This window comes from Buteo buteo, chromosome 23, assembly GCF_964188355.1.
Source record: "Buteo buteo chromosome 23, bButBut1.hap1.1, whole genome shotgun sequence".
Taxonomy (NCBI): domain Eukaryota; kingdom Metazoa; phylum Chordata; class Aves; order Accipitriformes; family Accipitridae; genus Buteo; species Buteo buteo.
In genome coordinates this window covers 11484153-11511946 of record NC_134193.1, presented here as the reverse complement: position 1 = coordinate 11511946, position 27794 = coordinate 11484153, and the positions used below count along the sequence as shown (strand labels likewise).

At 44.1% G+C, this 27794-nt stretch overlaps 1 protein-coding gene across 31 annotated transcripts in view; it reads left to right on the top strand.

Annotated features, from left to right (window-relative positions):
* Nucleotides 1-27794, top strand: part of EXD3 (exonuclease 3'-5' domain containing 3) — a 296945-nt gene that overhangs the window by 140472 nt on the left and 128679 nt on the right. For 26 of the 31 annotated variants that reach the window (XR_012654086.1, XR_012654087.1, XM_075054953.1 and 23 more), the window contains 8 exons: nucleotides 3109-3247; nucleotides 3596-3809; nucleotides 4546-4655; nucleotides 5793-6003; nucleotides 7114-7280; nucleotides 9691-9861; nucleotides 16573-16626; nucleotides 18371-18502. Coding sequence is in view for 28 of the 31 variants with exons in the window: in XM_075054953.1 (XP_074911054.1) it covers nucleotides 3109-3247; nucleotides 3596-3809; nucleotides 4546-4655; nucleotides 5793-6003; nucleotides 7114-7280; nucleotides 9691-9861; nucleotides 16573-16626; nucleotides 18371-18502 (1198 nt within the window). In the remaining 3 variants the exon portion in view is untranslated. Of the gene's footprint in view, nucleotides 1-3108; nucleotides 3248-3595; nucleotides 3810-4545; nucleotides 4656-5792; nucleotides 6004-7113; nucleotides 7281-9690; nucleotides 9862-16572; nucleotides 16627-18370; nucleotides 18503-20616; nucleotides 21596-22294; nucleotides 22331-25810; nucleotides 25944-27232; nucleotides 27366-27794 lie in introns of those variants that run through there. The other 5 variants (XR_012654088.1, XM_075054973.1, XM_075054971.1 and 2 more) reach the window with 5 other exon arrangements.

Here is a 27794-nt window from a genome sequence, read left to right as displayed (position 1 = left end):
AGTGATAATTTTAGGGTTCCTTAGGACTCTTCCGTTGTTGTACACATCAGTCACTTTATTCCAGGGTGTTGTGCTTGACTGGACTTGGCACCATTTGACTGATGCCTCTCTTACTCTCACTGGTGAAATGTATTGGGGGTTTTTTTGGCATGGAGATTGATATTTCTAGTTCAGAAGCCAGGTGAGATTAGAGGAAAGTTTGTGGGAAAATCTTGACCACTCCCGAGAGGTTACTATTTACAACTTTGTGCAGGCTGATAACCCGTATCTTTAGCATCCTGCAAACATAGCCCTTGAAGCCTCTAATAGGAGGGAGTAACTTCCCATACGGAGCTGAACTTCTCAGTATATATGTTGTAATCTTAATCTGATTTGAAATGGACTGTGGTCCAGGAGGAGTTGATGATGCCATCATACATTGCCTGTTTGGGGAGGAATAAAGGCAGCAGGAAGTCAACGATCGCTGCTCCCTGGGTAGCAAGTTGGGCGCTTTCAGCGCCATGCACTTGGTGTGAGGAGCAGAGGCAGGGTCCCTCTTGGCATCGCTGTTGCACGAGTCTGCACACCCATGCTCATCTGCTACCTCGTGTGGTCTGGGGCTTTCTCCTGTTACTGCAGAACGTGCAGTTGTATGCAGATGATTTGGGTGCTTCCTTTTACCTTATGATCTTAGTGCAGGACTTTCCTTCTGGTGTCGTATGTCAGAATTATGAACTCCAGCTAACAGTTAGGATCTGTCACTGGCTGCCTGGTTAATGCTGACACCTCACTAGGGTATAAGGAGACCATTTTAAGAAGACCAAGCATGAGACTGAGCGAGGTTACCTGCTCTAACAGGTTTATCATCAGGTTTGTTGTCTTTAACACCGCAGCAAATTTCCATCTCCTGGAAGAGGTGTTTATGCAAAAACTGCAGCTTTCATAACAAAAGATCATATTTTTGGAGCATAGATTGGACTAACTTGAATTATGTAGAAGGTGAAAGAGAACACAGTGTATTATTATTTTTTAATGCTAATGATTTTGGGAGGGTCTCATAGATGGCCTTGAGCAGTTCATGTGCTGAGCTTCATGGATCTGATCTTTCTCCTTGTGCAGATCTGCACTGGTTCATGTTCAAGACCCATGTAACCTCAGCAAATATGACACAGGTGTAATCATCCTCGAAACACTGTCAGCAAAGGCCCACTTCTTCAAATGGTACATGGCTTTCTTGGAGCACAGGAAACTATTGTCTGTCTAGGACATGCTTAACTCTGATGCATTGCTGGAGCTGCCCTCCTCCTCCCTCCTGAAGCTGCACCAGCCGCCAGTTAGGAGCCACAAGGTTTTTGCATGAGGTGTAATCCCTCAAAACACAAAGGGAGGTTAACAGGAGTGTGACTTAGCCACAGACTCTGTGCATCTAGAAAGATAAAAAACATCACTACATCTCTCTGCTCTGGGAATCCTGTGTCATGTGTGGGTGGAGTGAAGGCATGCCGATTAGGATGTGCTCTGCCATTCATGAGGACTTGTGACAGATGAGTAAAACCCTTTGTGCCTCAGTTTACTCATCCAGTCACGATACCTGCTGTAGTAGCTGCTATAAAATCACTGGAGCCATGGAACCTAATAAAACAGTCTGTCTGCCTTATTTATTGAGCTAACAAAGCAGCAGGTTCCCAGAGCGGGTGTTCACACTGTAGAGAACAAGGTGGTACCAGAATATAAACAACATCATCTCTGCCACTGGTCACACCACATGCGGCTCCTGAACTCTGCAGGTGAGAATATTCCTGGAGACCTGAGACTGCACACCTTCATTAAATATTTTACACAAATATTGACTTCCCCATGCACACAAACCCTCAGAAAAGAGTGTTTGCACAGTGAAAGCTGCTATGGTACAAAATTAGTCACACAGTCCCCTAAACATAAGGTTAGTAAATAGTTTCTCAAATAGTAAACCATTTCAAGTCTCTATGGGAAAGAGAGTATCCAGAAATTTGTGATATGTCCAAAATAGCTGGATATTTTTTATTAGTTTCTTTCCTCTGATTGCATCATCTGGCTGAGACACCACAGCAATCTGCTGACCTTCCAGTTACAAGGCCATTTCAAGAGACTCTGCTGCATTTTGAAAAGAAAATGTGCTGTGTAAGATCCTGTTGTAGGAAATCAGTTAGCTTATTTCTGCAGGCATCTTCCAACATTCCCAGGGTATTAATACACAGATACTGAATTTCTCTGTGTGGTGCCATCTGAACCCCAAATGGAGGGAGTAGGACAAGCAAGGCACTCAGTCTGTGGGTTCAGCTGGCTGTCTTCCTCTAAATATAGAAGGTTTTGAAACTTTATTTTTTAACTTTTCTCATTTCATCACTGTGCAGTGCAGGACAAATATTCTTGTACAACTTATGTGGACACGTTACAGGGAAGGGGATGGAGGACAAGCAGCTGGATAGCATCAGGGAGGTCTGTGCAGCCTTCCCAAGCAATTGCACTATAAAATGATGAGGCAGATTCACCCATTCCCAGCTGGTAGCGATCTTAGTGTGGAGCAGTCTGAGAGTCTCTTTCTGAGCCAGTTTCTGCTCTGGGGAAGTGTGAAGCTCCTGTTTGGACACAGCGCTGGTCAGAGCTCACTTCTGTCTTATGTGTTACACTGTGGGAGCTAGCAGACTTCCATGTTAACCTTGAGGGCAAAAAGAAGTAAATCTAAAATGTGTTATCTCTGAATATGGAAACAGCTGCCCAACTTTGTCATCCCAAGTTGCATCAATTCTGGGAAAGAGAGCTGAGCATTGAGGACAGGGCTTGGGACTCTGACTCCAGCTCGTGTTTTGGTTTGGGTGTCCTCTGCAGTGGGTACACTGCATGTGTGTGGTGAGGTCTTGGATGCAGTGCCATTTCTGTTATAGGAATAAAAAGAGAGGATGAGTCAAGATGAAAGAGACTTGAGATTACAGGGAAAGTAGGGAAAGAAAGGGTAAGAGAAAGAGTTGCATGGCATGGGGAAATAGAGGGCCACAGTGGAATAAGGGGCTTAAGACGTCCTGATGTTCCTCCAATCTAGGATTTCCTCTCTTTGCATGGCTTAAAGCTGTTGCATCTGATTCTGTGCAGGGTAGAAGAGGCCACAAAAGCAGATAATTATGAAGAGAGTAAGAAGAAGGACCATTACCAGCTTCCTATTCCACGGGCAAATATTCACTTCCTGCAGACGTGGGAGGAGACACTGCAGTGCTGGGAAAAGGTGCTGCGGGTGAGTGTTACTCTGGTATTTACTTTGCAGGGTCAGGGAGCAGAAACTCCATAGCAGGCTGGTACGCAGGGCTGTGTGTGGGCCACTGCCACCAAATGCCTCCCACCCCAGGTCAAGAACAGCTGCTTCCTTTAGGCTTGTCTGATCTGGGGAACGTGTTGGGAATTGCTGTGCCAGCAAAGGTCCCTGCAGGGGTAACTCAGGTGTGCTGCAAAAGTTACTTGTCTCTGTAGCAGTTTGCACACTAGCAAAGAGATGAGGTGGTTGTGTTCTGGACAGGGACTGTCCAGGCTACTTTCAAGCACAGACAGTCTCTAAAGTGAAGAAGGCTTTTGTCTTGTGTTGCAGCCTGGGCAGGTTGTTGGCATTGACATGGAGTGGAGGCCTTCATTTGGCATGGTCGGGAAGCCCCGTGTCTCCCTCCTTCAAATCGCTCTGAATGATGAGGTGTTCCTGCTTGACTTGCCACGACTCCTCGAGCATGCTGAGACGGAGGGTGGGAAGGAGAAGCTTCCTCATTTCATCCAGATGCTCTATTCAGATGCAGCCATCACTAAACTAGGTAACATGCATCTCTTCTCCCTGCGTCAGGTCTTTACCCAGCTTATTTTGTGTAATTCCTAGATCCTCTTGGGGTTGTCATTCTCTAAATCCACTTACCATGGAACCAGCTTTTGTAGCCCTGGGTATTCAAATACTGCCATGCCAGGAAGCAGGGTGACCAATGTAACTGGGAATAATAGAAATGTCTCCCCATTTCAGGTCAGACCCAAGATGTCTGATTTAGCTTCCCCCCTTGGACTTGGGATTGTCTTAGTTCCATGCTAAACCCCGACTTGCACACAACCTGCAGTGGTCTAGGGAATTCTGCCTTCCAGATCTTTCTGGATTTGCTGGCCCTGTCCCAAAGCCACTGTGCTGGACACCAGACCTCTCTGGCCCACCATACCTGGTTTTAGATTCTGTTTGGAGGCTTTTGGCAGGAGTTGTTAAACCCAGAGTTCAAGGACAAATTCATAATTGCCTTTCACTGACCTAGCAGATTTTAAGTAAGCTGATCTTAAACTCAGCATTTCTCATCCACCTCTTCTCTCCCAGTCTTGATCCGCAAAAATATCTCTTAGGAACAGGAGAGACGGGAGTCTGCCTTGTTCCCTATCTGAACAGTCTTTCCACCAATGTTTATAAATATATTGTCAGCATTTTGACTCTGAACTAGAAAAAGCTGTGGTGCATTAGCCGTAATTTGAGTTTTCCTACCTGTGTGATTTGGACTTTTTTTTTTTTTTTTCCTCCAGGTTATGGGATGTCTGGAGACCTTAGCAGCCTTGCAGCCACTTGGCCTGCTTTAAAAGACACAGATAAGCAAGCGCAAGGTGTGGTGGACCTACTCACAGTAGACAAACAAGTAAGGATGAACACATGAAGATATGGAATATTGTGTCTCCTGCATGTGCTTGTAGATGACTGTCATGAATTCACAGTGCTGTCTTTTTGTGTCCTGTATTGGCAGGGAGATGGCTAAAAGAGTAAATAGACCTTTTCTCCTTGTGGTTTTGAGGGTAATGTGATTCTGTAAAGAAAGACAGAAGCATTTAGTTTTCATCAACTAAAAAGTTAGAGCTTGATACACTAATTACTTTTTTCATAGCCTTTATAAAAGCTATGAAAGAGCAATTGAAATGGAGACAGCTCAATTCAGCTAGGACAGTTTCTGAGCACAAGTCATACTTGAACTCAGTAAGAGCAAATTCTTGTAGAAATTCTGATATTCTAAGATCATGCAGTATTGAAGCAGATATTATGGAGTTAATGATTTGTAGAGAACTTGTAATGTTCATAGGAGGGCTACTGGTGGATTCAACAGAGGAATGTCTGTTCAGCTGAAGTACAGCTGTCTCTGGGTTTACACACAGCCATTTTTAGCAGTTTTCAGAAATGCTAAGGACAACCATTTTAATGGGTAAAATTTACAGAGTGTGTTTAAGGCTGTGGACTGGGGTGAACCCAGATCTTGGGGACCGATAGCTTAACCTGGGAAGTGTTGCAGGGTCTGAAGTACCTGCCAACAGCTATTGCCTCAGTTTAATCTCAGAAATGGCAACTGCAGAAAGGCCGTTGCCTGCTGTGTTACAGGAATACCTTTTCTCACTGGAACTAGAAAGAGAATGGTGCTGAACTACCAGTGCTATTCTTTTAGTGAGTTGGTGTCCAACAGCCTCCAGCATGGCTGAGCACCCTGCAAACCTCTGCAAAGTCACAGTCACAGCCCTGCTGCCCTGATGCAGTGCTCTACAACAATGCACTTTTTTCCCTTCCCTGGCTATGAAACTAATTTCTTTCCAGCAAGTGTGTTTGTTAAACAAATAACCAGATGCCATATATATATAATGCCATCCCAGCCCTTGTCTGAGACAACGGGATTCAGTATGCCAGGCAAGAGATAAAAATGATAGGGTTGCTGCATGGCCCCACCCACTGGAATAGGAAGTGTTGTAGAAGTTGTTTTATAACCATGCATTTTATATCTTTTTCTTTCCATCAGCTGCAGAAGAGCTCCATTGACTGGAAGAAGGGTGGCCAGAAGGTCGATGTACTGTCCCTGGAGCAGAGCAATGAGGATAGAGGGTTCAGGCAGCCAGAGAAAGGACTCAGCCTCTTGGTGCAACATGTGCTGGGGAAACCGCTAGATAAAACAGAGCAGCTGTCTAACTGGGAGAAACGGCCTCTCCGAGAGGAACAGATCCTCTATGCAGGTCTGCTCACTGACTCTGTGGCAAGGTGCTACAGATTGTCCATTACAGGCTGTGTTTGTCTGTTCTCTGTCACCAGGAAAATCATTAAGTAGCAAATGAAGAAAATGGCTTTGCACATTAGTTCCTGTTCAGAAAAGCCAGCACATGTTATGTTTGTCCTTTTGCGGACATGGCGTTAATGGTTGAAGTTTAAACTGTCCAGTGATTCATTATTTCCCTTATGAAAGAATTCCTGTGCTTTGCAGATTTTGTCTGTTGAAACATCACCTCAGTGGAAACTCCTTTCAGTAACTGAAAGGAAGAAAGTCCACTTCCTTCTGTCTCATTTCACAGCCTTTCTGGGAAACAAGTGCTGTGTTCATTTGTCATAGTGAAATGCTTGTTAGAGCAGGGTTAAAAATGGGTGGACATGGTGTCAGAAACTGCAGCACAGAATCGGTACCAGTGGAGTTTATTGCTGATTACCCTAGAGTCAGAAGTCTGGGTCTAAATCTTTTCCTGGGGCATCAAAGGACAGTCTACTGAAGCAAACCAGCCCTTTGTTAAATTCAACTATCCTTGAAGCTGACACAGTTCCCACAAAAGTTAATCGTTAGGACTTGTAAAACTGGCTTGGAGACTTAGTTCCCGTTGCAAGGAACAGAAGCCGCATGGCAGTGCATGTGGGCAGGTGATTGCAAACAACTCAGTTATTACTTTTTAAGATATTGCATCTAAGGGAGAAGTTACCTTCCCATAGCTGAGATGCAGTAATAAACTGTGGGCAAGCCACTGCTCAGTAACAATGGAGAGTAAAATGTGTTGGCTGAAGCTGTCTTACATGGTGGTTTGAACAGGCGCACTACAATTTGCATTACATTAGAGTCAGAGACAGCAGAGGGCCTGTCACTTTTTGAGCTCCTCTGCCTTGACTCTTTGGGATCATGTGTTAGGTCATGGTGCTCACTGAACAAGTAAAAGAGTGCAGGGTATGACACGAGTAACTTGGAGCTTCACAGATTGTTTGCATTCAGTGGCATTTACCAAGGTGAGGGCTCTTCCTTGCATCAGGAAAGCCTCTGTTTTACTTTTGAATGAAACCAGCTGAGGCTCATGTTCCCTTATTTTCAGCTTCGGATGCATACTGTTTGCTGGAGATCTATGAGAAACTCTGTAAGGATCCGGCGAGCTTTGGTCTGAGTTCAGACCTGACTGCGAGTCTGGTGGGAAAATCAAGCATAAAACCCAGGGCAAAGAAGCAGCTGAATAAACAAGAAGTACTGTCACCTTCTGGACAGGTTTGTAAACATCTTCAAAGAGCTGCATGTTGCTCAAGACCCCTGCAAATCATATGTTGGCTTGTCTCTCAGTCATACTATTAGCTATGCATGGCATGCCTTTTTGTAGTCTGTTCTCAGGACTATTGCAGCAAACATCTTCCTCGCCCCTCCCCTTTACTGGTAAGATGTGCTTTCTCCTTTGCGTGCCTTGGTTCAGCTTTCCCTGCAATTTTAGGTTCATTTGTCTTTGGAAAATGTTGGTGCAGATCTGTGTGGTAGAATCCAGCTAACCTTGCTGGTAGAAATGCTCCTTCCACATTTCCTTAGTGGTGTGGGTTTGAAGTCTGTGGCCTAGGTGTTGTATCAATGAGGTTTCAAAACTATGACTTCCTTACTTTTGCTTTTAACTGAGCTTCTATGCTTTGGTTTCATGTTGGGAATGCCTCCTTTATTGTGTCTGGACCAGAAGTCTGCAAAGTTAAAAACAATCAATCCATCAAAAAAGTCTTTCTGCTGATGGCTTGTCTCTGTCTCCCTGCCCACCACCACATACTCCACTGGCTGGCCTCTCTCTGCAATCTATGTTGTGGCAGAGCCTGAAAACTCCACCGACCATAACTTGAAGCTGTGTGACTCTGTTTAAATATCTTGGAACGTGACTGGTCCCTCTCTCTTGGTAATGAAGTTTTACTTTTAAAATGCAGCCATCCAGTTGTTTATGCACCTATGAAAACATTAACAGAAAAACAGTTTTGTTTATTAACTGAGAAGACTCACTATGGCTGTGTATCCTTCTGAGTAGTCCCAAATGTGTATTTAGCTCCTGCAGTCAATACTACCTTCCATGGTTGGACTGAGATGCTATTGATTATAGCCACCTTTTCAGGATCCTCCTTTTCAAGTGCATGTAAATGTACAGTATCCCATTAGTCTTAGTCAGGAAGTAAAACACAAAGCTGCTCGGTAGTTTCCTAAGCACTTTTTGTTCATGGGAATATTGTATGTTACAACAGATCTGAGTGGCTGCTGCAGAGATGGGAAAAGTACTTCAGGCTTGAATTACCTTGTGAACTCATGGGTCATCTTTATGTTCTGTACAGTCAGATCCATTAACCAAGAGGTAGTTGGTAAAACCTGGACTGGGACTCAAAAAAGCAGACTTCTTCTGACTCTGCATCCTGCATGACTCCCAACTCTCTTCCCAGTGTTTCCTCGTCCACTGTCTGAAGTGGGGCTAATGACACTATTCTCCTTTATAAGCTTTTTGCTCTCTGCTGGCATGAAACGTGAGAAAAATGCTACATATGACATTGCTGGCCATTGAATAAACACTAGCTAAGAGCCAGCTGCTGCTCCTTTACATCTGTTTGCACAGAAGCAGCAGCACAGGGTTAGTGTCTTCCAACTACTTCAGCATTGAAGGGTCAGCTTGATCTGTTATCACAGCACTCTGATGTCTTAGGGCACAGCTGCATCCACCAAAGTCCTTGCAGAAGTTGGTGATGGTCCAGTCTACCCAGTGCTGCAGAGCTTTAAGTATGTCTACCAGCTTCTAGGAGGTGCAGCATCACACAGATTGAGCTGTCAGATCTGAGCTAGTTCACATGGTCAGCCCAGGTGTATCTGCATGGTGTGCCACAGCATTTCCAGGCCTGAGTCAACTCCTGCAGAGCTAATCTGCAATGCTGCAGTAACTCTCTGCTTCCAAAGACTGTGTAGCCCTGCACAGGTGGTGGCTGTGTCCTTCAGTCATCCCAGCTGATTCAAGTTCCTGGAGGCAAAAGCTGAACATTGGAGGTTCCTTAATAACTTCCCTTCTCCATGAATTTAGCTATTGTACTTCTGGGAGCCTCCCAGTGACAAAGTCTCCAACTGCAGGAACTCCCCCAGCAGCAGATATTTGAAATAAAATAAACAGAATTCCGGCACTGCCTATTTTTAAACTTCCGAAGATAGCAGAGCTGACGTGGTTGCTTTGTCTACCTGTTTCTCCCTCTGTCTGTCAGATCCCCTTCCCAAATCATAACTTTGGCACATGCATATTAATTGCAGTCTAATTCAATAGGGGAATGGCAGTCTGAAGATCTGTTTCTGTGACTTCATGAAAATGAATGTCTGTGTAGAGCATAGAAGGCCAGGTTGGCATTTCTCCAGGGAGAGGCTGCAGATCCCCAGTTTGGGTGGCCAGCTGGCCAGTGAGTGAATAGCTAGTTCAGAATTAGCCCTGTCATGTGTTGCCTCCTGCCCAGGTGGTAGGTGGACAACGTAGAAAGGACATGAAGGAGGAACTAGAGGTGTTGCAGAGCATGGGGGAAATTGTAATGCAGGTGGAAGGGGACAGTTGGATTTGCCATGGCGGGTGAATGCAGAGGCAATCCACAAATCAGCCTTCTGTTCTGCTGCTTACGGATCTCTTGCCTTTCTGTAGCAATGCAAAGGTTCCAAAAAGGAGACCTCGTGTCGCCCTGCTCCCATCTCCCCAAAGGAGTTCAGCGTGGTCTGTGATAACATGCTGCAAGGCCTTGGGCGCTATCTTCGCTGCCTTGGTGTAGATGTCCAGATGCTGGAGAATGAGGATGACCATAGGAAAGCAGCTGAGGTTAGTTATGCGCGCGCGCGTGTGTGTGTGTTCATAGCTCCCATCTGCGCTCCTTGGGGAAGGCCTGCTGCTTACTGTATAAGTGCATTGGTTAGTCACATGTGCTGAACAGGTAGTGGGTTGGTAGGAGCTGCCCAGCGCATGCTTCCTCCTGTGTCCATGCTGAGACCCAGTTCTCTGGTTCAGTCTGAGAAGCTGTGCCATGTTGCAGCTGGTATTAGCTAGTCCCCACAGTAGTGTGCCGGCTTGGCTCTCCATTTTGAGGAGAGAGGAGGTGAGCCGAGTGTGCTGTGATTGCAAATCTTATTTGTGTCTGTATGTTTGTGTCATTGACAGCTGGGGTGTTTCAAGTTAGAAGAACACAAGCAGAGTTTAAAGATGTGACCTGAAGTCTCAAGGGTCTTTGATGGGGAGGCAGTGGTGTGTTTGCAACAAGACAAAAATCAGAGAAAGGAACCCAAAATTCACTTAGGTTTCTAATGGACTCCAGTTTGGGCTTACAGGGAGGGTATTTGCCTGCCTTGTGCCTGGGTCAATCAAGCAGAACTGTAATCAAAAGATGGCTGTTCAATACAAAACGAAAAATTTCCATAATAAATTGCTATATAACATCCTAGCTGGGTACCACCTTGTGAGATGACTCAAAGGTGATCAGCCACAACTCACAGTGAAATATTTGGGAACGGAAGAGTCTCTAACATACATGGGGACAATAAACATTGATCTGGACTCCCATAACAACTTTGACCCTCTTGGAGGAGAGACACATGCTTCTTCATTTCAGACATATTTCTACTATGCCAGAAATTGAGATATCCAGCCCACACAGTGTGTTGCTATCAAATGTGCACTGATCACCCAGCCTGGTGCACAGGATGTTTCCTCTTCAGATATCTGCTTGGCCTGAATCCTGGGCAGGCTCTAACTTCTGCAGAAATAATTAATTTCTCGTCTCTGCCAAACTTGCACAAGTCATTTAAACAAACCAGTTCTCAGTGCTTCCCCCCCAGAGTCCCGTCTCCGCTTCTCATCCTGATACCTTATCGTGCTATGGACAGGATGTTTTACATTGCTTTCTCTATGGTGACCGGACAAACATCCTTTCACTATCAAAAGCCCTTGGAGTGTTACTGTATTGCAGAGCCTTTGATCTGTGCTTGGATAATCAAAGATAAAAATAGACTCCTCCCACCCTGCTTTATATCTGGCTAGTCCTGATTTAATAAAAATTGAATGCTGACCACCCTACACCTGAAAACTTGTAAATGTTATTGCAAAGGCCAGGAGAAAGGTTTGGATCCTGGTCACCGAATACAAGATAGACAGTTTGGGTGTTGAACCAACACAGTCTCAAACTAGTGTCACCAGGAACACATAAATGTGTACAGAGTTAGTGTTTGTTCTTAATTAAAATAATTTCACAAAAATGATTTATCAGTCATATTACACATCTCCTTGTGCCAAGAACTCCTGAATCACCTGGCATTTGGTCCTTATTGTTCTCATTCCTGTTGCTTCTTAAAGTGACTTCAAGTGTTGGTAGGCAGATGGGTCTTGTCCTTCACCCTCTACAGAGATCAAACTTAAAAGCCTGAGAGCTTTGTAGGTTATGCTTGGGCAGCTATGGATTTTTTTTATTTTTTTCTTTTAGACTAATGCGTGTGGCAGTAATTGGTTTGAGAAACCCCATTCCCAGGCTAAACATGATGTTTGTGTCCTGTGTACTGCTTCATGTTGTGCTGCTATTATTGGTTAAATGTTTTATCATGGACAACAGTTGTCATGGTGAGTTTATCATGCCAGATCTGCAATCTCAGATCTTCTGGCCCGTGAGAGCAGGACCTCTGGCACCACGAGCCAGTGTATCCCCCCGTATGTCCATATTTAGATGCTGTGAGATGACACCAGTTTGCATTCTGTGTATTTAATGGTGGTCCATTTAATTAGGACTTGACTGGAGAAGTGACTGATGAAAAGTCACCTGTCATAAGCACAGACACAGAAAATCTTTAAAAATGGAAAGACAGTAGAAATTCAGACTGAAAATTTCTCTGGTTAAATCTGCCCTCATGTTGAAGACAAATTGCTCACAGTCCGTCCTTACAAAAATATTTTAGCCTCTGTTCATGAGCACCAGCCTCTCTGGGAAGAGCAGCTTTGTGTCCATGTATGGGTGCCATGTCATTTTCCAAGTCTTCTCATTCGGTGGGGTGGCAGTAACATTTTTACTGTGTTACATTTATATCCTAGCTGCTGTAGCGCAATGCACACAAGTGTTTGGCAGAGCAGGTATGCAGCTAGGGGATGAAATTTGTAACAGATGTGCTGGACGAGCTCCTTTACCTGACTTTAGCAGCCTGTGCATGGAGAGCTGGGGGGATTCAGCACATGCTTTCCCTGAAACATGTCCTTGCCTGGCAGCACTGCTCCAGTCCTGCACCTTGGGTAGGAGGCCCTTCTAGAGGGCTTTGGGTAGTGGCCCATGCTGGCCCAAGCCTGGCTCCCTGCTGTGTGGCAAAACAGGGAGGCCACTCCTGAGAAGGGCTGTATGCATCCAGCCCTTCCTCACCAGGGACTTCTGACTCCATCCCAAAATAAAGAATGACTCCATCTGGTAAAGAATGTGGAGATTTGTTCTCTTTTATGCAGCATCCCTCTGTGTGTGCAGGTGCCATTATTGGGGTAAGCCACCCTTTGCACTTGTACTTATTCCTATAAGCAACATGTTATTTCTAATTAATAGATTTTTCTTTATTTAAATCACGTCCTATGCCTTTGCTGTTTCTAGACAGGTCTTCCAGCTTGTCTTCTGCAAACTTCCTGCAGAGAATCTTAAACCTATCTTTTGGGCCTTCGAGATGGATAATTGGAATTGGGAAAGTTTCAGTGGGTGTTCCTCTTTTCTCTGCAATTTTGCAGAATCAGGTAGAGCAGTGGGATGCTTCTCGTACTAACCTTAAAGGATCACCCACCAGCCTTGAAGTGACTACAGTAGATCTTGCAATATTGTACTTCAGGAGTGAAGCAGAAGCTTATAAGAAAATTTTGGTAGTCTCTTAGGTCACTAATTTCTAAGAAGAGACTTGGTGGAATCTCAGAGCCCCTTCAGTTGAGTTGGGGGTTAGCTTCTTTTATTTTTTTAACGGACTGTGCTCTTGGTCTTCAAAATCATCCTCATCTCTAAGAATAATTTGCACGCTAAGGCAAACCTGGTATCTTTTGAAGTGTGATAATAACCAGAAGGCTGGTAGAACTGGCTTCCCGCAGCTCCCATGGTGTAGAAGATTCCCTTGCAAGGTTACACGTACTCCCCCTAAAACTCCAGGTGAACTAGCAAGTTGGAGAGGAGAGCCAGGCTCGGATGGATCTCAGGAGCCGGTTAGAGCAATGTGTACCTGGATCTAAATTGCCCTGGACTGGTTTGGAGCCATGGGACACAAAGGGGACTTCTAATACTGCAGTGAGCAGAGCTTCATGTAATGGGGGAATCTAATCTCTGATCTCGTCTCAGCTTTGAATGTCTTTTTCCATATTTTTTATGTAAACGACATTCTTCAGGTTTGCTAGTCTTTTTACCTCCCCGCCAGCCTGCAGAGTAAATTCGCAGAGGACAGATGAAGAACTGTTCTTCCTTTAAGATCAAGACTTTGCTTTTGATGTTTGGTCAGCAGGAGGAGAATGTCTTTCATTGGAGACCTTGATACAAATGGGTCTACATTAAGAAACAAAATTGAGTCAATGGTTTTGGTGTGGTACTTAAGGCCACATTATGAAATCATGCAATAACTCTGTACAATTTATGGTTTTCAGGAATGCTGAAGAGAAGCCTAGGGTTGAAATACCAGCAGTACAGCAAGTGCACTGCAGGACTGGACTGAGTGTGTTCATAGCTATTAAGCTCTTGGTTTATTATCTATTTTAAAAGAGCCTGAGATAATAGGTAGGGAGCTTCAGGCTTGGATTGAGGTTTATGATCCACTTCTCTAGTAGGGTGCTTTTCCAGCACACATCCTGGAGCAGATGCTTTCTGTCTGCTCCCTTTTTGTCCAAACTGGGACCTTGCTGGCCTAGGCCCAGGATCACTACTTCACCTCTGCCACTGCAAAGCGGGGGGTCACAGTTTTTCCTGGATTGCTGTCTTGCAGAGGGAGCACTGCAGTTTGCCTCTTCAAGGACATGTGGCATTGCCCAACACATCATGCACGGGCTTGGCAGATTTTAAATTACAAATCTACAGCCTTGTGCTGCTGTTTCTTGAAACCTTCTTTGGCCTTAATTCAGGATCCTTTAGGTTGTCACAAATCATTCTGCTGCTGGCTTCAAAACATATGGTCTCTCTCTGTCCTCTCTCATCAGTCGTTGCCCTTCCAGGTCTCTCTTGTGGTAATTCATTTGAGTTCATTCATCTCTGCAAGATGAAAGTTGGCTGAACAGACAGGCACGTTAAGGGCTAAATAATAATACCAAGTTATTAGGCAGTGCTTTCTATTCAGAAAGTCTAAGCCTTTTCCAGAGGAAGTTGATACTACCCTTTTAATAGATTGTGAAACTGAGGCCAGTGCCCTCCCTGCAGCACTTGGGACGGAGCACAAGTCCCTGACACGCACCCCAACATGCTACTCTGGTCGTTCTTTTCCTTTTATTTGCATCTTCAAGCACACATCTTCCGGATGGTCCCAGCACTGCCGTCCGTTCTTTCTTTCAGAGGAAAAGAAGGAATTGTGCCCTTTTCTTCAGCACGTGTCCTCCGTGGTTTCAGTCAGATGTGTGCTATCACGTGGCTTTTCTGGCTCTGTGTGCTTCTCCCAGTCATTGTTCCAGAGGCGGAAAAACATGCTGGAAGAGTTATTGCTTTTCTCCTTTTTATTTGATGTTCTTTGCCTGTCTCTGCAGAGCCATTTAGATAAGGGGATTTATCAAGCTTGAACTAATTAACCCTGGATGCAGGAAGTCAGAATGGAGTGTTCCAGCTGTGAAATCCTCGCTTACCCTGAAGCACACATGGGTCTGAAGGAATTTCACATCTCTTTTCCCTTGTCAGCAAACCACTGTGGTGAACTTTTGCTGTTGCCTTACTGGACTTCTCTCACTAATGTGCCATGAGGGTGGTTTGTTGGCAGGGCTGTTCAGTAACCCAAACTGTGTATAGTAGGATTGCATGCAGCGCAGGGTGTTTCTGCTGCCACTTCAAGGTTCCTGTTCTTGGAGATTTTTTCCTTTATCGAGAGAGAGGGTTGATTTTGAAAGAAATCTGGTAATTCTGCCTGTAGGAAGATGCTTTAGAAGTTGCCAGTTGCTTTCTCAGGGGAGAACTGGCAGCCAAAGAGTGACTTAACAAAAAAGGGAGGGAAGTGGTTACCTGAAAGGTCAAGATAGGAAAAAAATGGTTGCTTAGTTGACTGCACAGGGAGTTTGTGCCTGCAGAGCCTTCTCCCCCTTGTTTCATGTTGCCATAGGTCCAGTGGGTCTTAAGAGAATAGCTATCCAAGATAGAGTTTTAAAATCTTGGTTTGTTTTTTTCAGTGTTCCTTGGTTATGCTTAGTGGTGTCAGACTGTCTGGGAAATGCAGCAGGACTCTGATCCCAAATGTGTCCTGCCAGGGTTAGAGGATGATCCAGAGAGAGCTTCTGAAACTCTGATCCAGAAGAGAGACCTCTGTGACACACCATCTGGAAACAGTGAAAAATATGAGGGCTTCCAACAGAAACCAAGCCAGAGAAGAGAAATAAGCTCATGCCTACCTCAAAGTGCCAATGTCTTGTCAGCACTAGCAGAGCTCAAGTGCCAGTTCTCATGGGAATCCTCCTATTGCTACGGCCATGAAACTATTTCCCTTCTACATGAGGGGGTGAAGGGGTGGGAGGGAGGGATGTCATTTAATCATAGGAAGATCAGTCACCCTTTCATCCTTGTGAAGAATTGCGGTTCCAGATTTAGTATCTCCTTTTGGCACCAAACCATTTGAAAGTGTCTCTCACTCTATTGCGAAGGTCAGAAGTGTGGGTAATGAGTCCCCTGATAATTCAGCACAGACCTTTCCCTTGAAGGACAAGACCTCTGACAAAAGCGTAGGATTGCAAGTCTCTCAATGGAGATGTTCTTTGCAGCCTGGAAAGGGTGCATAATTTCTGTATGTCTGCTCTTCGGCTGCTGGGAGAATAACACCGACTTACCTTTAAGGAGTGGAGCAAGCATCATTCTGTTAATGTCTATGAAGTTTGCAGACACATTTAATGGTACTTTTTTTGCTGGAATTACCTGCTTAGGTTATTTTTTACTTTCTCCCCTGTGCATTGCTGTGCGAGCAGAACTGCTTGCTTCTTTGTGAAACAGACTGGAGAAATAGAAATAGTTTGGGTTAAGGAAAAAAAAAAGATAGAAAAGTTTTTGATAGGATTATTTCAAGGTGGATTGGTTCCCTGGGCCATCTGCAGTGCAGATGCACAAGTAGCTTGTTCCAAGACATGTGAGGCAAGGCGGGTATTGGCAGGGAGGGGACATATAGTGAGCAAGCAATACGTCGCGCTGCTATTGCTGTCAAGAGCGTATTGTTGAACCAGACCCAGATACTCTTGGCCTAGTGTACGTTGACACCAGAGACAAAGACTTGATATCACCAGTTCATGTTCTCTATGCTTTGACTAAAAGAAAAGCTTGAATCCAGTGTAACTTCAGCTGATGTTCATTATGATTTTTACTGTTTTTTCCAGATTGCCCGACAGGAAGGAAGAGTCATTTTAACCTCTGGACTCCCATATCAGACTGTAAGTGTTCAGAGCTTCTGGAATTTCTCTGGCTTTGTATCATTGCGCGGTCTGGGATGTGCAGTGTAGAGAAGAGGAAAAGTCAGATGTGAATGCAACAGCTGGCTTGGCTTTTTCATGTTTTCTGCACTAAAAACTACATTAAGGGTCTTGAGAGGTTTGCTGTTCTGAATGACCAAAGCTTGGGGTGAAATTTTTTTTATACTCAGTACTGCATCAGTGGAGAGAGCAATTGCTCTCCATTGGGGGCAGGGAGTGGAAATCTAGCCAAGCAATCCAGAACAAAGTGTTTCTGTTTGGCCTCACTGGCAGGTGAAAGGCAGCTAAATTCCCATGCTTTTTATCACAAAGATTCTTTAGTGACTGGCTCCACACTGACATAACACACAACAATTAAAGATGTTTCTTCAGGCTTGGAAGGGAGAGAATGAAAGTCACCAAGCATGGGTCCCAGTGGAAGCTGTAGAGGTTTAGTGTTCCTATAGATACACAAAAAAACCAAAGCAAACCCCAACCTTATCCTCAGCACCAGATGTTCAGAGCCCTTCATGAGACACACTTCAAAATGGAGTGTTGGTGGGAATATACTGAACCTGTCAAGTCAGTGGTTGCAATGTTATGATGCCTGCTGCAGGTCCTTTGTGCTTTGTTACTGCCCAAAAATTCATTTAGAAGAGTGCAAGTACTCTGGATTACACAGGAGTCAGAGTGCAGGGCTGCTTTGTTACAAGCTATCAGCATAAAAGCTCCCAACTACTCAAGTACCTAGTTGGAATATTTGCAAAATGTAGGTTCCTAATTTCCTACATAATAGTTGAATATTGAAGAAAACTGCCCCCATGATGAGACACTGTGAGGCAAGTCCAGCTGTGCCACGCTACAGGTTCCTTATCCAGGCTGTGGTTCCTTGACCCTACAGTTGATGTGATAGGTAATTCAGCATCCAGCATAATCTTATTTGGCAAAGCTTTAACTTCAAAGTACTTTGTAGGAATTGCAAAAGGGAAATAAATGCTTCCCAGTGTACGATACTGTCCTGGGAAATGTCTGGTTCCCTTTGTTCCTTTCCCTTTGTATGCTCTATGTGAGGACAGGATGGCTCTGCTAGGCTCCTTTGCATGTAGCTGATCCCACCTTGCTGTGAGTATTCATGATGTTCATAAAGATGTATCTGGAACTTCCCAGTGCTTGTTCCCAGATACAAACTTCTGTGCTAAATGTGGAGCAAACATTGAGGGACTGTCCACACCAACCACTTCAAATTCATTGGCCATCAGTGAACTCCAGGTGAAACGGTGTATAAACTAGAAGGGTTGAAGTGGTAAAACTGTCATTGGACATTGTCTGCATCATTGTGCTTTTGCATACTGTGTGTGATCTGGCCAGGTTTCACGTGAAAGCTCTGATTAACTTAAGTTTACTCTTGCTACCCCTGTCAGCACCACACCACCCAATTATAAGTTGAAGGGGACTTGGGCAATCAAATTTCATATATACATATATATATATATATTAAAAAAATGCTGCAGTGCTTCAGTAGTCTCAGAGCTATTGCAGCAGTGGCTAAGTGTTAAATTAGCAATTGTGCTTGTTAGATCAAAATTTAGACTGTAAACACATACTAACTCCAAATATTATTTGTAATTAAAACCAAACCAAGTGTATTAGGAAAAAAAAAACATGGATCATGATGCATGGAGTGCCTCATTTACTGCCTTTTTGGTTTACAACTTGTCTTTTGAAGCTGCAGTCCCAGGTAGCAGAAGGAAGGTGTTTCTCTGTGAACTGCTCAGAAAAGGCAAAAGAACAGGCCCTGCAGGTTCTGAAGCACTTCAACGTTCAAGTATCCCTGGCAGATATCTTCAGCCGCTGCCAGGTAGGACAAGGCTTGTTTTAGTTAAAGTTCATGCTCGCTCGCTGTTTTGTGCGCAGCAGGCACTGCTTCAGCTTTTTTGTGTCTTACACTCAGTATCTTCTACTTAGTTCCCAAGATTTCTGCTTGAACTTTGGCAACATCTTGCAAAGCTGTGAGGAGTTCTGAGTGTACTAACATCCATCTGAAGTGTTGATGACTAAGTCAGAAGAGCAGAGGCACTGCATCTGCTCCTTTGCTAGAAACTGCTGTTTTTCTGATTTTTGGTACTTGGCATGTGTTTTGGCATTGACTATCATGGTTATAGTCTCTTTGTTGCTGTGTTCTCTGTCTAGGATGCATGCTGTTTTAATTAGAAACCATGTGTAATTATGGCTCTGTGATTCTGATAACACTTAATTACTTTAATAGGAGGATATTTTTTTTTTTAGGACTGTATTTTTTTTGTCAGAAGCTATTAGGTTAATTCATGTCCATGCTAGTTGATGACTCCAGATTGTGTTTGGCATTGGTTATCTGTGGATTGTTGTTAAGAAGAAATTTTAATTGTGTTAGCTCAAATCTCCATCTCTTCCAATTTCACTCTTGTATTTGTTACAGTAACACGCTGAAACCTATCCCTTCAAAAACTGTAATATAAACCGACTTGCAACTTCAACATCTCTCATCTTATCAGTGTTTAAAGAGAGAAAAAGAAGAAACTGCAAATCTGGCTAGAAAAGGAGCTTTCTCATAGGAATAAACAAGGCAGCTGAACACTTCAGTGAAGTCTGGCTCAGTGCCTTGTGGTTGAGCTCATGGGGTCTCCTGGCCTGGTGGAACAGCACAAGTGTTGTAGGAATAGCAATGACTTCTGAGCAAACACACCAGAGAGCATTTTCTAGACCTCTGCTTATATCTGATGTCAGTTGTTGAAACTGCATCTGTAACTTACAGAGAAAATGAGAGGTGTCCAGCTGTGCAGGTTGTCTATAAGAGGAGAATGACGTAACACCGTGCAGATTGGATCGACATAATATGGGTTGATCTTACTTCAGGATAAATGTGTATATTCAGATATAAGATACTGAGTTCAGTCTTGCGGTTTTATTGTTTGAAGAACAGATTGCAGTTGTTATATAGTGGCATGCTGTCTTCTTTGCTATTTAGAAAAAACGTTTAAAAAACCTTGTGAATTTTCCAATCCCTGAGATCCCATAAAATAGCAGTGTTCTTCCTGATGGTTGTTGAAATACCACAAGAATAAGCACACACAAAAAACCATGCTGCGGAAGACACTGTGATATATCTGTAATAAATGCAGAAGACTGTGCAGCATGCAATATAAAACTGACCCCTTGCCCATGATCTGGAGTCTGGAACTGTTTAACTATATGGCTTTTTGGTATGTGCTGTCTTAGTTTACAATATAAATAGGGGTAATCACTCGGGCTAGGAATATATACTAAATGTTCTCTTACTTCCAGGAGAAATGCCTTCCCTGTAAACTGTGGTGGTAGAACAGCTGCATGTTTTGTACTGCTAGGCATGGGAAGATGGTGTTGTTTGTCAAACCACTCTGTGTTCTGAATCATATATTTACCTACATTTTAAGGCTTTGGCATTTTGGACCTGATTTTGTTCAGCTGTCCTCTTTTGACTGTACAAGTTTCACTAATACGTTGCCGTTGCTCTTGAGGACAGTCCAAGCTCTTACAGCTGCGCATGTCCAACAGACACCCAGCCATGACCCAGGAGCACTGGGCACTGCAGCTCTCAGTAGGTCTGTGTGTGAGGGGGAGACCAGCAGGCAGCAGGTTGAGAAGGATCATACTGCATAATTGCATGGCAAATTTCTGCTTTAAAGATGGTGTTCTGGGGCCACTGTGGCCAACAGAGACCTCAGCACTTCATTTGTAAATTCTTTCTGAAACATCCTAATTCTCTGCAAACCTAATTGGGCTTAATTAGGATGGAGGCTAGATCCTTAAAATGCTGAGCTGTGCCTTCCATACTGCCTGTTCTGGTCCTTAACTGGCTTACAGACCTCAGGGCTTGCAAACTGCTCTGAGGTCTGCCACCTCCTTGCAGAAATGTGTATTGCTAATGGGTGACCGAGGGTTTTGGCTGTCCTGTAGCAGGGGAGAGCGGATGGCGTGCAAGCCGGGGCCTCCAGAAACACCCAAGTGCTGCTGCATACGTGCTGGGCAGGAGGAGGAAGCCAGGGAATACTGATGGATAATCTGGGCCACACTCCTTCCTCGCCTTCATGGAGCTCGGCCGGACGGTGTCTGAACTGTGGGCCCGGCAGCAAAGGACAGCCCTGCTGTGCTTGCCAGAGTGCTGGAGATGGGTTATCGGCTGCGATCATCCATCGTAGATAAGCGTTTTCTGTGTGTCACAGGAAGCAATGTGGCATCCTGCCTGACTCTCTCTGTCTCATGGAGCAAGGGCTTGTTTTGTCTCTTGGGCTTCTATTCTGTAGATGATTTGAGTGAGTGTGTCAGCAAATATTGTTGCTGTAACAATTAATGCATGTAGTGCAGAGCACACGGTAAAAATAGGTCCTAATTCAATGTTGTACCCAAGATTGCTGTAAAATGTTTCCTCTGTCAGCTCCCTCAGCAGGGATGGACGGTCTATCTTTTGCAGATATAAAGAATGGGCTTGCTTTCTAACCCTGCCAAAATACTGCCTTTTTCTGTTTAAAACAATGGCAAATACTGGCTACCTCTGTCTGACTTAGAGAAGCAAGTGCACAAAGAATTTCACCCATGGGCTTCTCAGCATTTCTGCTTTCAGTTGTCCTGGGCTTTGACTTGGTTACTCTGGTTAAAGGCTCCAGAAATGGAGACTGCTACTGGCTGTGTCAGTTATGGCCTGCCAAGTATGATCTTCTCATTGCATGTGTCTCTCAAGTGCTGCATCTTAAGGACTCTGTTGATGGTCATGGAGGAGCCACCTGTGCACAGTAGCTTTAGCCAGGCCTGGTATTGCCTTCAGTGAGGAACATTTTAGGGGTGCTCAGTGAAAATGAGTTGTATCTTTTGGTGACATGCAAAAAAACCCTGAGAAGTCTTACATTTCATAGCCTTAAAATACTTGAAATAAACCCATTCCCTCTATTCGAAATGCAAATGTCTTTTGTCTGTCACCTCTGCACATATTTGAATATCTTGTATACAGCTTTTCTTCTTTTCAGTTACCCAAAAGTAGCTCCTTCAGAAAGGGGTGACATGAAATGCATGCTGGAGGGTGTTCTTACATGATAAATTCAGCACATTGGTCCCTTACATTAGTCAGGAAGATCTTTGTGGAGTTGTCGGGGGCTGTTGTAAGCACCCTTAGGGTCAGCTAGCAACCTGCCTTGAGTGGAAGATCAGTGACCCTCTGCTCTTGACAACTTGGAGGAAGTTGTAACACAGAACTAGCATTTAAGAAAGAAAAAAAACCCCAAAACTTGCTAAAGAAGGTGACCTACTAGATGGCTACATTATGGATACAAACATCTAACAGCTAGGTTATTTTCTAGGGGGGATGAAATTTGGCTCCTCTCACAGGTCCGTCCACTCAAGGAGGAGATTATCTCCCACCTGTCCTGGTGCCACAGCCACCCTCACTCAGATGTGATGTCCGTGCAGTGGGCATGCCTGCCTGCTTTGACATTTGGGTATGGCCTGGTAGGACAGTAGGAGGACATGAACTCCACCCCAGTCTCATAAAGAAACTCTTGAAAACAGACATGTTTTGGCACGTATTACCTGGATGACTGGCATGACTTTTTCCATCTTGCTTTTCTGTGCTGTCTGATTGAAGACCTATCTGAAGCAGGTGTAGACTGCATCTACTGACCTGGCAGTGTGCGCAATGCCTCTTCGTTTACTGCTCTCTTTCTCGGTGAGCCTGAGGTACCCAGGATGTTTTGCTCCCTTTGGCTAAGGTATGGTGTCTGGCCTAGCTGACTTGTTGTCAGTGAAAAAACACTTGTCTCAAAGAAAATAAATTCAGGCAAGGGGCTGGCAGCCCTCGCTTGTGAGTAATGTCGCTCTGTGCGGCACTGACAGGGTGAAATTGCGGTTTGAATGGTGATAAGCTGAGGAGATAAACAGTGCAAGTTGTTAGCTTTAAATCTTTATATCACAAGTGTTTGTCACGATGGTTTGAAGGGAAAACAGTGTGTTCAGTGTTGTACAGGATCACTGATAAATTACTCCTGTTGTAGAAGAACCTCACCGTTAAAGGTTTATAACTTTGCTGTAAAATCCTTGCTGGTTTGAGGCTCTGCAGACAGATTTGGAGCCAGGCGGGCCTGTCCATCTTCGGTAAAGCTAAGTTACGCTTTACTTGAAAGTGTAACTGCTGCTCAGCTCAATTTTGAGCCTGAAGCTTTACTGTTGTACGAGGGAGGGAGTGGGCTGGGGGACCTGGGTCCTGCGGTGTGGCTGTGCCACCTCCTTGCCTCCCTTGGGCCTCTCTTTCCTTTCCCACCCTCTCTTTGACTTGACCCTTTAGCCTTTAAACTGTCCAGGGCAGGGACCCTGTTTGAACAATATCTAACGCAATGGGAGGCTGATCCCAGGTGAGGTTTCAAGGCTTTCCTGCAAGGAAAAATGATTGCAATTATATCCCCTGCAAAAATAAATGTGCAGGGGAAAAAAATCTCAGGCTCCAGCTGCAGTTTCTGCAACTGAACAGCCCTGCATTTATTATAGGATTATCTGCAAATTCAAATAGGTTGTCTCTTTCACTTCACTGAATGCTCTGATCCTAAATAAGCAAATTACATCACCTATTCTGATGTCCTGTTTAACTTATGACCTCAGCCTGAGCACTGCAGGATGTGAGAGATAGCTGCTTTACTTCATTGTCTGGAGATCTGATATCTTTCTTTTTTTCCCCCTTCCCTGCTCTTTCAGTTTCAAAGCTGCTCACCCCAGCCTTTTAGAAAGGTGTTAGCATGGGATTAGGAGTAGGCAGGGAGGAAGGGGGAGGAAGAGAGGAAACCACCATTTTTTTTGAAATTAGGTGCAAAAGTGTTCTAACAGTTGCAGCAAATGTTTCTGGTTTTTTGTGGTTAAGGTAACAAATTTCATTGCTGCAAAGCTCATCATGTGCAAGCTGATTTACGCAGAGGGAGCCCAGTATGGAGCAATCCATTTAGTAGGGACAAAGAAAAAGGCCTTATGATTAGATGAAAAACCCTGTGCTTGGGGCACTTTGCGAGAACCTTTGAAGCCAGCCTGGGAACTCTGGCAATATTAGTCGATAATTAGTAATATAGATCCTTCAAGCTGTCGTTTAGATTGAAAATGTGCATGTCTCTCATGAGCCTCTGTCACACCAATCTGATCAGCAGGCTTTTTTGTTCCTTTTATGTGGGTTGCTCTGTCGGTCCAGATGATGATGAGAACTGCCAGACATCATCTTTCTCACTAACTTGTGAGTTGAGCAGCTATCTCCCTGCTCTAGCGTGTCATGGAAGTGGGACCAGGGCAATTTTTTGTGGTCACCTCTCCTGGCCTGAGCAACCGTCATTTTATTCTTTTAAATGTACCAGTTGTCCTTCCCCATGCGCAGTGAAAAACCAGTAGAATTTAAATGCTACTTATTTCGTAAAATGTTTCTGCCCTGGCAGACAGTGAGGGATTTGTCTCAGGAGTTGCTTAGGACAAAAAGTGTCTGCAACTGAAATGGGGCTGAGGCAATCATCAAAGAATTTTGAAAATGTCAGTTCTCGAAGCCCACGTTTCAGCTTTTGAGATCCCTTCCACTGACGTAACATCGTGCCCCTATTTACTTCCTTTCAGCCCTGAAATCTCTTTGGAAAGGGCCGTGTCACCATCTAAATGAAGAACTAAGAAGGGTCATGCACACCAGATTTTGTTGACTTGGGAATGCTGAGAAAGAGAATATCGTTTTGAAACCCTCTGTGGTTTAATAAAAGGTTCATCCATAGGATGCAATTTGTCAGCGCCTACAGGTCAGGAAAACCTGTGATTAACAGCATCTGTGGTTTCCCCAGATGTGTGAGTTAGCTGCTTACTCCTCACCAGCCCTTAACCCAAACTGAAAACTCAGCCCTGTGCCTACCCACTACGTAGGCTGTGATTTCTTGCTTCAGAGTACGATTGTTCAACACAAAGGGTAAGGCCCTCTTAATCTTTTTGTTTATCCTGGGTTTGGCAATTTAGATGTAATCTGCAACTTGTGCTGCTGAGACTCTGGCCAGGAAGCACAGCTGGTATTATTCTGCCTTTGCAGACATTGTTGAGGGAGTGAATTGACCTCAAAAGGTACTTGTCCCAGGACTGTCTGAATGTGAGCATTCAGTCGTGAATGCACCTAGCCCTGGCGCAGCAGCATTTCATTCAGAGGGATGTAGCTCTTTTTATTTGGAGTGCCTCTTACACTACAGTCGTTAAATAGCATCAGGGTTTGTGATAATTTGTCTTGGCAAATTGTGCTCCTTTCGAGTCTCCAGTTGAGATTTTTATTTGCTGATCACTAAGGCTTTATAAACCGTAGTGAGAGCTCATAGTGAATGATCACCATTACATGCAGGGACATGGGGGCACACCAAATCAGCGTGCCTCGTCCAAGCTCCCAGGTGGAGATCCCAGGGGAAACTGGGCGAGCCCTAACTCATGGGTGCAAGGCAGGAGGGTGAGCAGCATGCTGTCCATACTGCACCATCCATGAATGCATACAGCACCGATTCTGTAAAATTCCCAGCCTGTAGCTGCTTAACACTGCGCTGCTGTCCATGTAAAGCTCAGAGCCCCCCAAAAAAAGGGCTCTACTGGGCCTAATTCTCACCAGCAAGCCCGGACAGTGCTGCCTGGTTCCCACAGACTGTACACTTCCCTGCCAAGATTTCAGTATCTTCAGAAATTCAGTGGAGCATGAAGGTCACAGCAAGGGAAGAATGACAGCCTGAGACTTTTTTTTCCCCTTTCACCAGCTCAGAGCAGACTGTTGTCTCTCTAGCATGTTGACTGTTTTCATAGGGTTAGCGTGAAGTTTATGTTTTACACAGACCAGTGGAAGTCAGATATGGGAGTGCAGCAGATCAGCTGTGTTTCTTCAAGGAAGACGGTCTCATGTTGCAGACTTTCTTTCTCAGTGTCTGCAAAAGCTTGATTTCCAGTGAAATTTCCTTTACAGGTCTTTGTCTTTAGGTTGTTTTTGTGGACGTATGTGAGAGACTGTACCTGAGGTTTTCGTTTGTGTATTTATTTCCTTTCTCTTATTTTCACTTGCAAAGCTGCAGACGGATATTAAACTTTAGCGGGGGGGGAAGCTGTTAATTTTTCCTGGTGTTATGTATTACAGTGCTCAAAATGATGATGCCAAATTAGCCATTAGAGGTCAAACCTCAGCTGACAGCAAATGTTTCTTTTGAGGAAGTCATCCTTATTCCTGGGAACCAGTTTTGTTCTCCTCTGCTAAATGCAAGAAAGGTATGAATGTGTGTTTTTTCCTGGAGGGCAACGCTAGCTAGAAAAATGCTGGTTTTAGCCAGTGGAAACAGCACAAGCAAACAACGATCGGCAGTGAAAACAGCACTTGTATTTAGACTAGCATAGAAAAGAAGACACAATGTAGTGCAGAGTAAATGTCCTTTTATACAGTTCTGTACAAGGCTTTTTCTTCCTCTCATGGGTTTGGACAGATTGTGAAGTGCATTGGTCAGCAGTGATGCTGGTGCACTGGGAGAAAGTAATGAAAGGTCAGTGGGTGACAGTGATGGAGTGACTGTAAGGAAAGCGAAGAACTCTCTGGAGAAGGCAGTGACACAGCTATAACTCCCATGTGTCCCAAAGAAACTGTCCCCATGTTTTCTCTCAAATGTCATGAGAAAACAAGAGATTTGTAGCCAATTTAAGTTCTGTTGGTTTCCAGTCCCCTGTGCCTCCTGAGGTCAGAGTTCAGTGTATTGACTGTGTCAAGAAGTCAAAATTCCCATGTTTTATACACTGTGGAGTTTCTCTTCCTTTTTGACATTGGTGCCCTTATAATGCTCTTTGTTTGTATGTCATGGTAAGGATGGGATGCCCAACTCCTGGTGTTTGAATGGCTGTATATTTATTCTGGTGGGTTCTCAGGATGGTAATCCTACACATAAACCAGCAATACAATCAGTGGATCTCATTATTTGAGAGACCTTGTACATTAAAAGTTAAATAATGTCAAAGTTCTTGTTTTCACAATGGAGTGACCAGCTTCATTAGTAGATCATGTGAAGTGAATTGATTTGAATCCATCCAGAAGGCCTCCAGGCCTTTATTTTCCCTTCATAGATCAAGATGATTGAATAGCATTGGAAAGGAGCCTTTCTTCTAAACAGTTTGATGTGGGCCATTGTGTAGCACAGGTAGTATTATGACAATGTTTTTCCAAATCCTGTAGAGAATCGTGCACAAAACCCTTGCCCTGTTGTTGCAAATGCAATTAAATCCTGATACATGCTTCATGAGAATGAACGGTTTTGCAGTCCTCCAAGATTTGCAGTGTTTGCCTGGGCAGCCGTTAATACTGGGAGCAGACCTTTGTTCCTTCAGAAGAATGTATGATCTCTAGGCATTTTTGAATCTTTTGTTTGAGTCAGCATTATACACTGAGCTACACATACTTGGCTTCATTGTAGAATTTGCCAGATCTGTAATTGCTTGACAGCATTTATCTGAAGACCTTTAGGCATTAAACTGTGTAACTTCCTTTTGGCATAAAATGAGCTATATCTGTTATTCCTAGTATTAATTGTATGAGATGACACTGTGTGCCAAAACCGTATGTCTGTGGACCCTTGTGGGATACAGTGCATGATTTCCTTCTTCATCTACTGCTGCGAAGGCATTTTCAGCTGATGTTGAAGATGGTAAGTAACATACATAGGGTTTGGGCTTTTCAAGACCTTGGCCCCATAAGGTTCATGTAGTCCAAATGACCTACTTGATGTAAGAAGAGACCATTTTGTGTTTGTGTAAACCCTTTCATCAAAGGATCATGCAGTGTTTCAGAAACAGAGACAGGTAAAGCAGTATCCTGGTGAAAAGAGAAACAGAAAGCTTTTAAATTAGTTTCTCAATTCATACATTGTGTTAGTCTTGAAGAAGATTATATTTTGCAGTTATCTTGATGAAATACAGCTATATTGTGTGCTGTAAGCCCAAGGTGGGATTTTGCTGAGCTAGGCATGGATGCTATCATTGAATCAGTCATTTATAAGAGGCTTAGGATAAATTTTTCTCTCTTTTCACCCAAGAAGGCAATAGAAATCCCTTGGTAGCAGGAAGATTTTTATAGTGAGTTTATC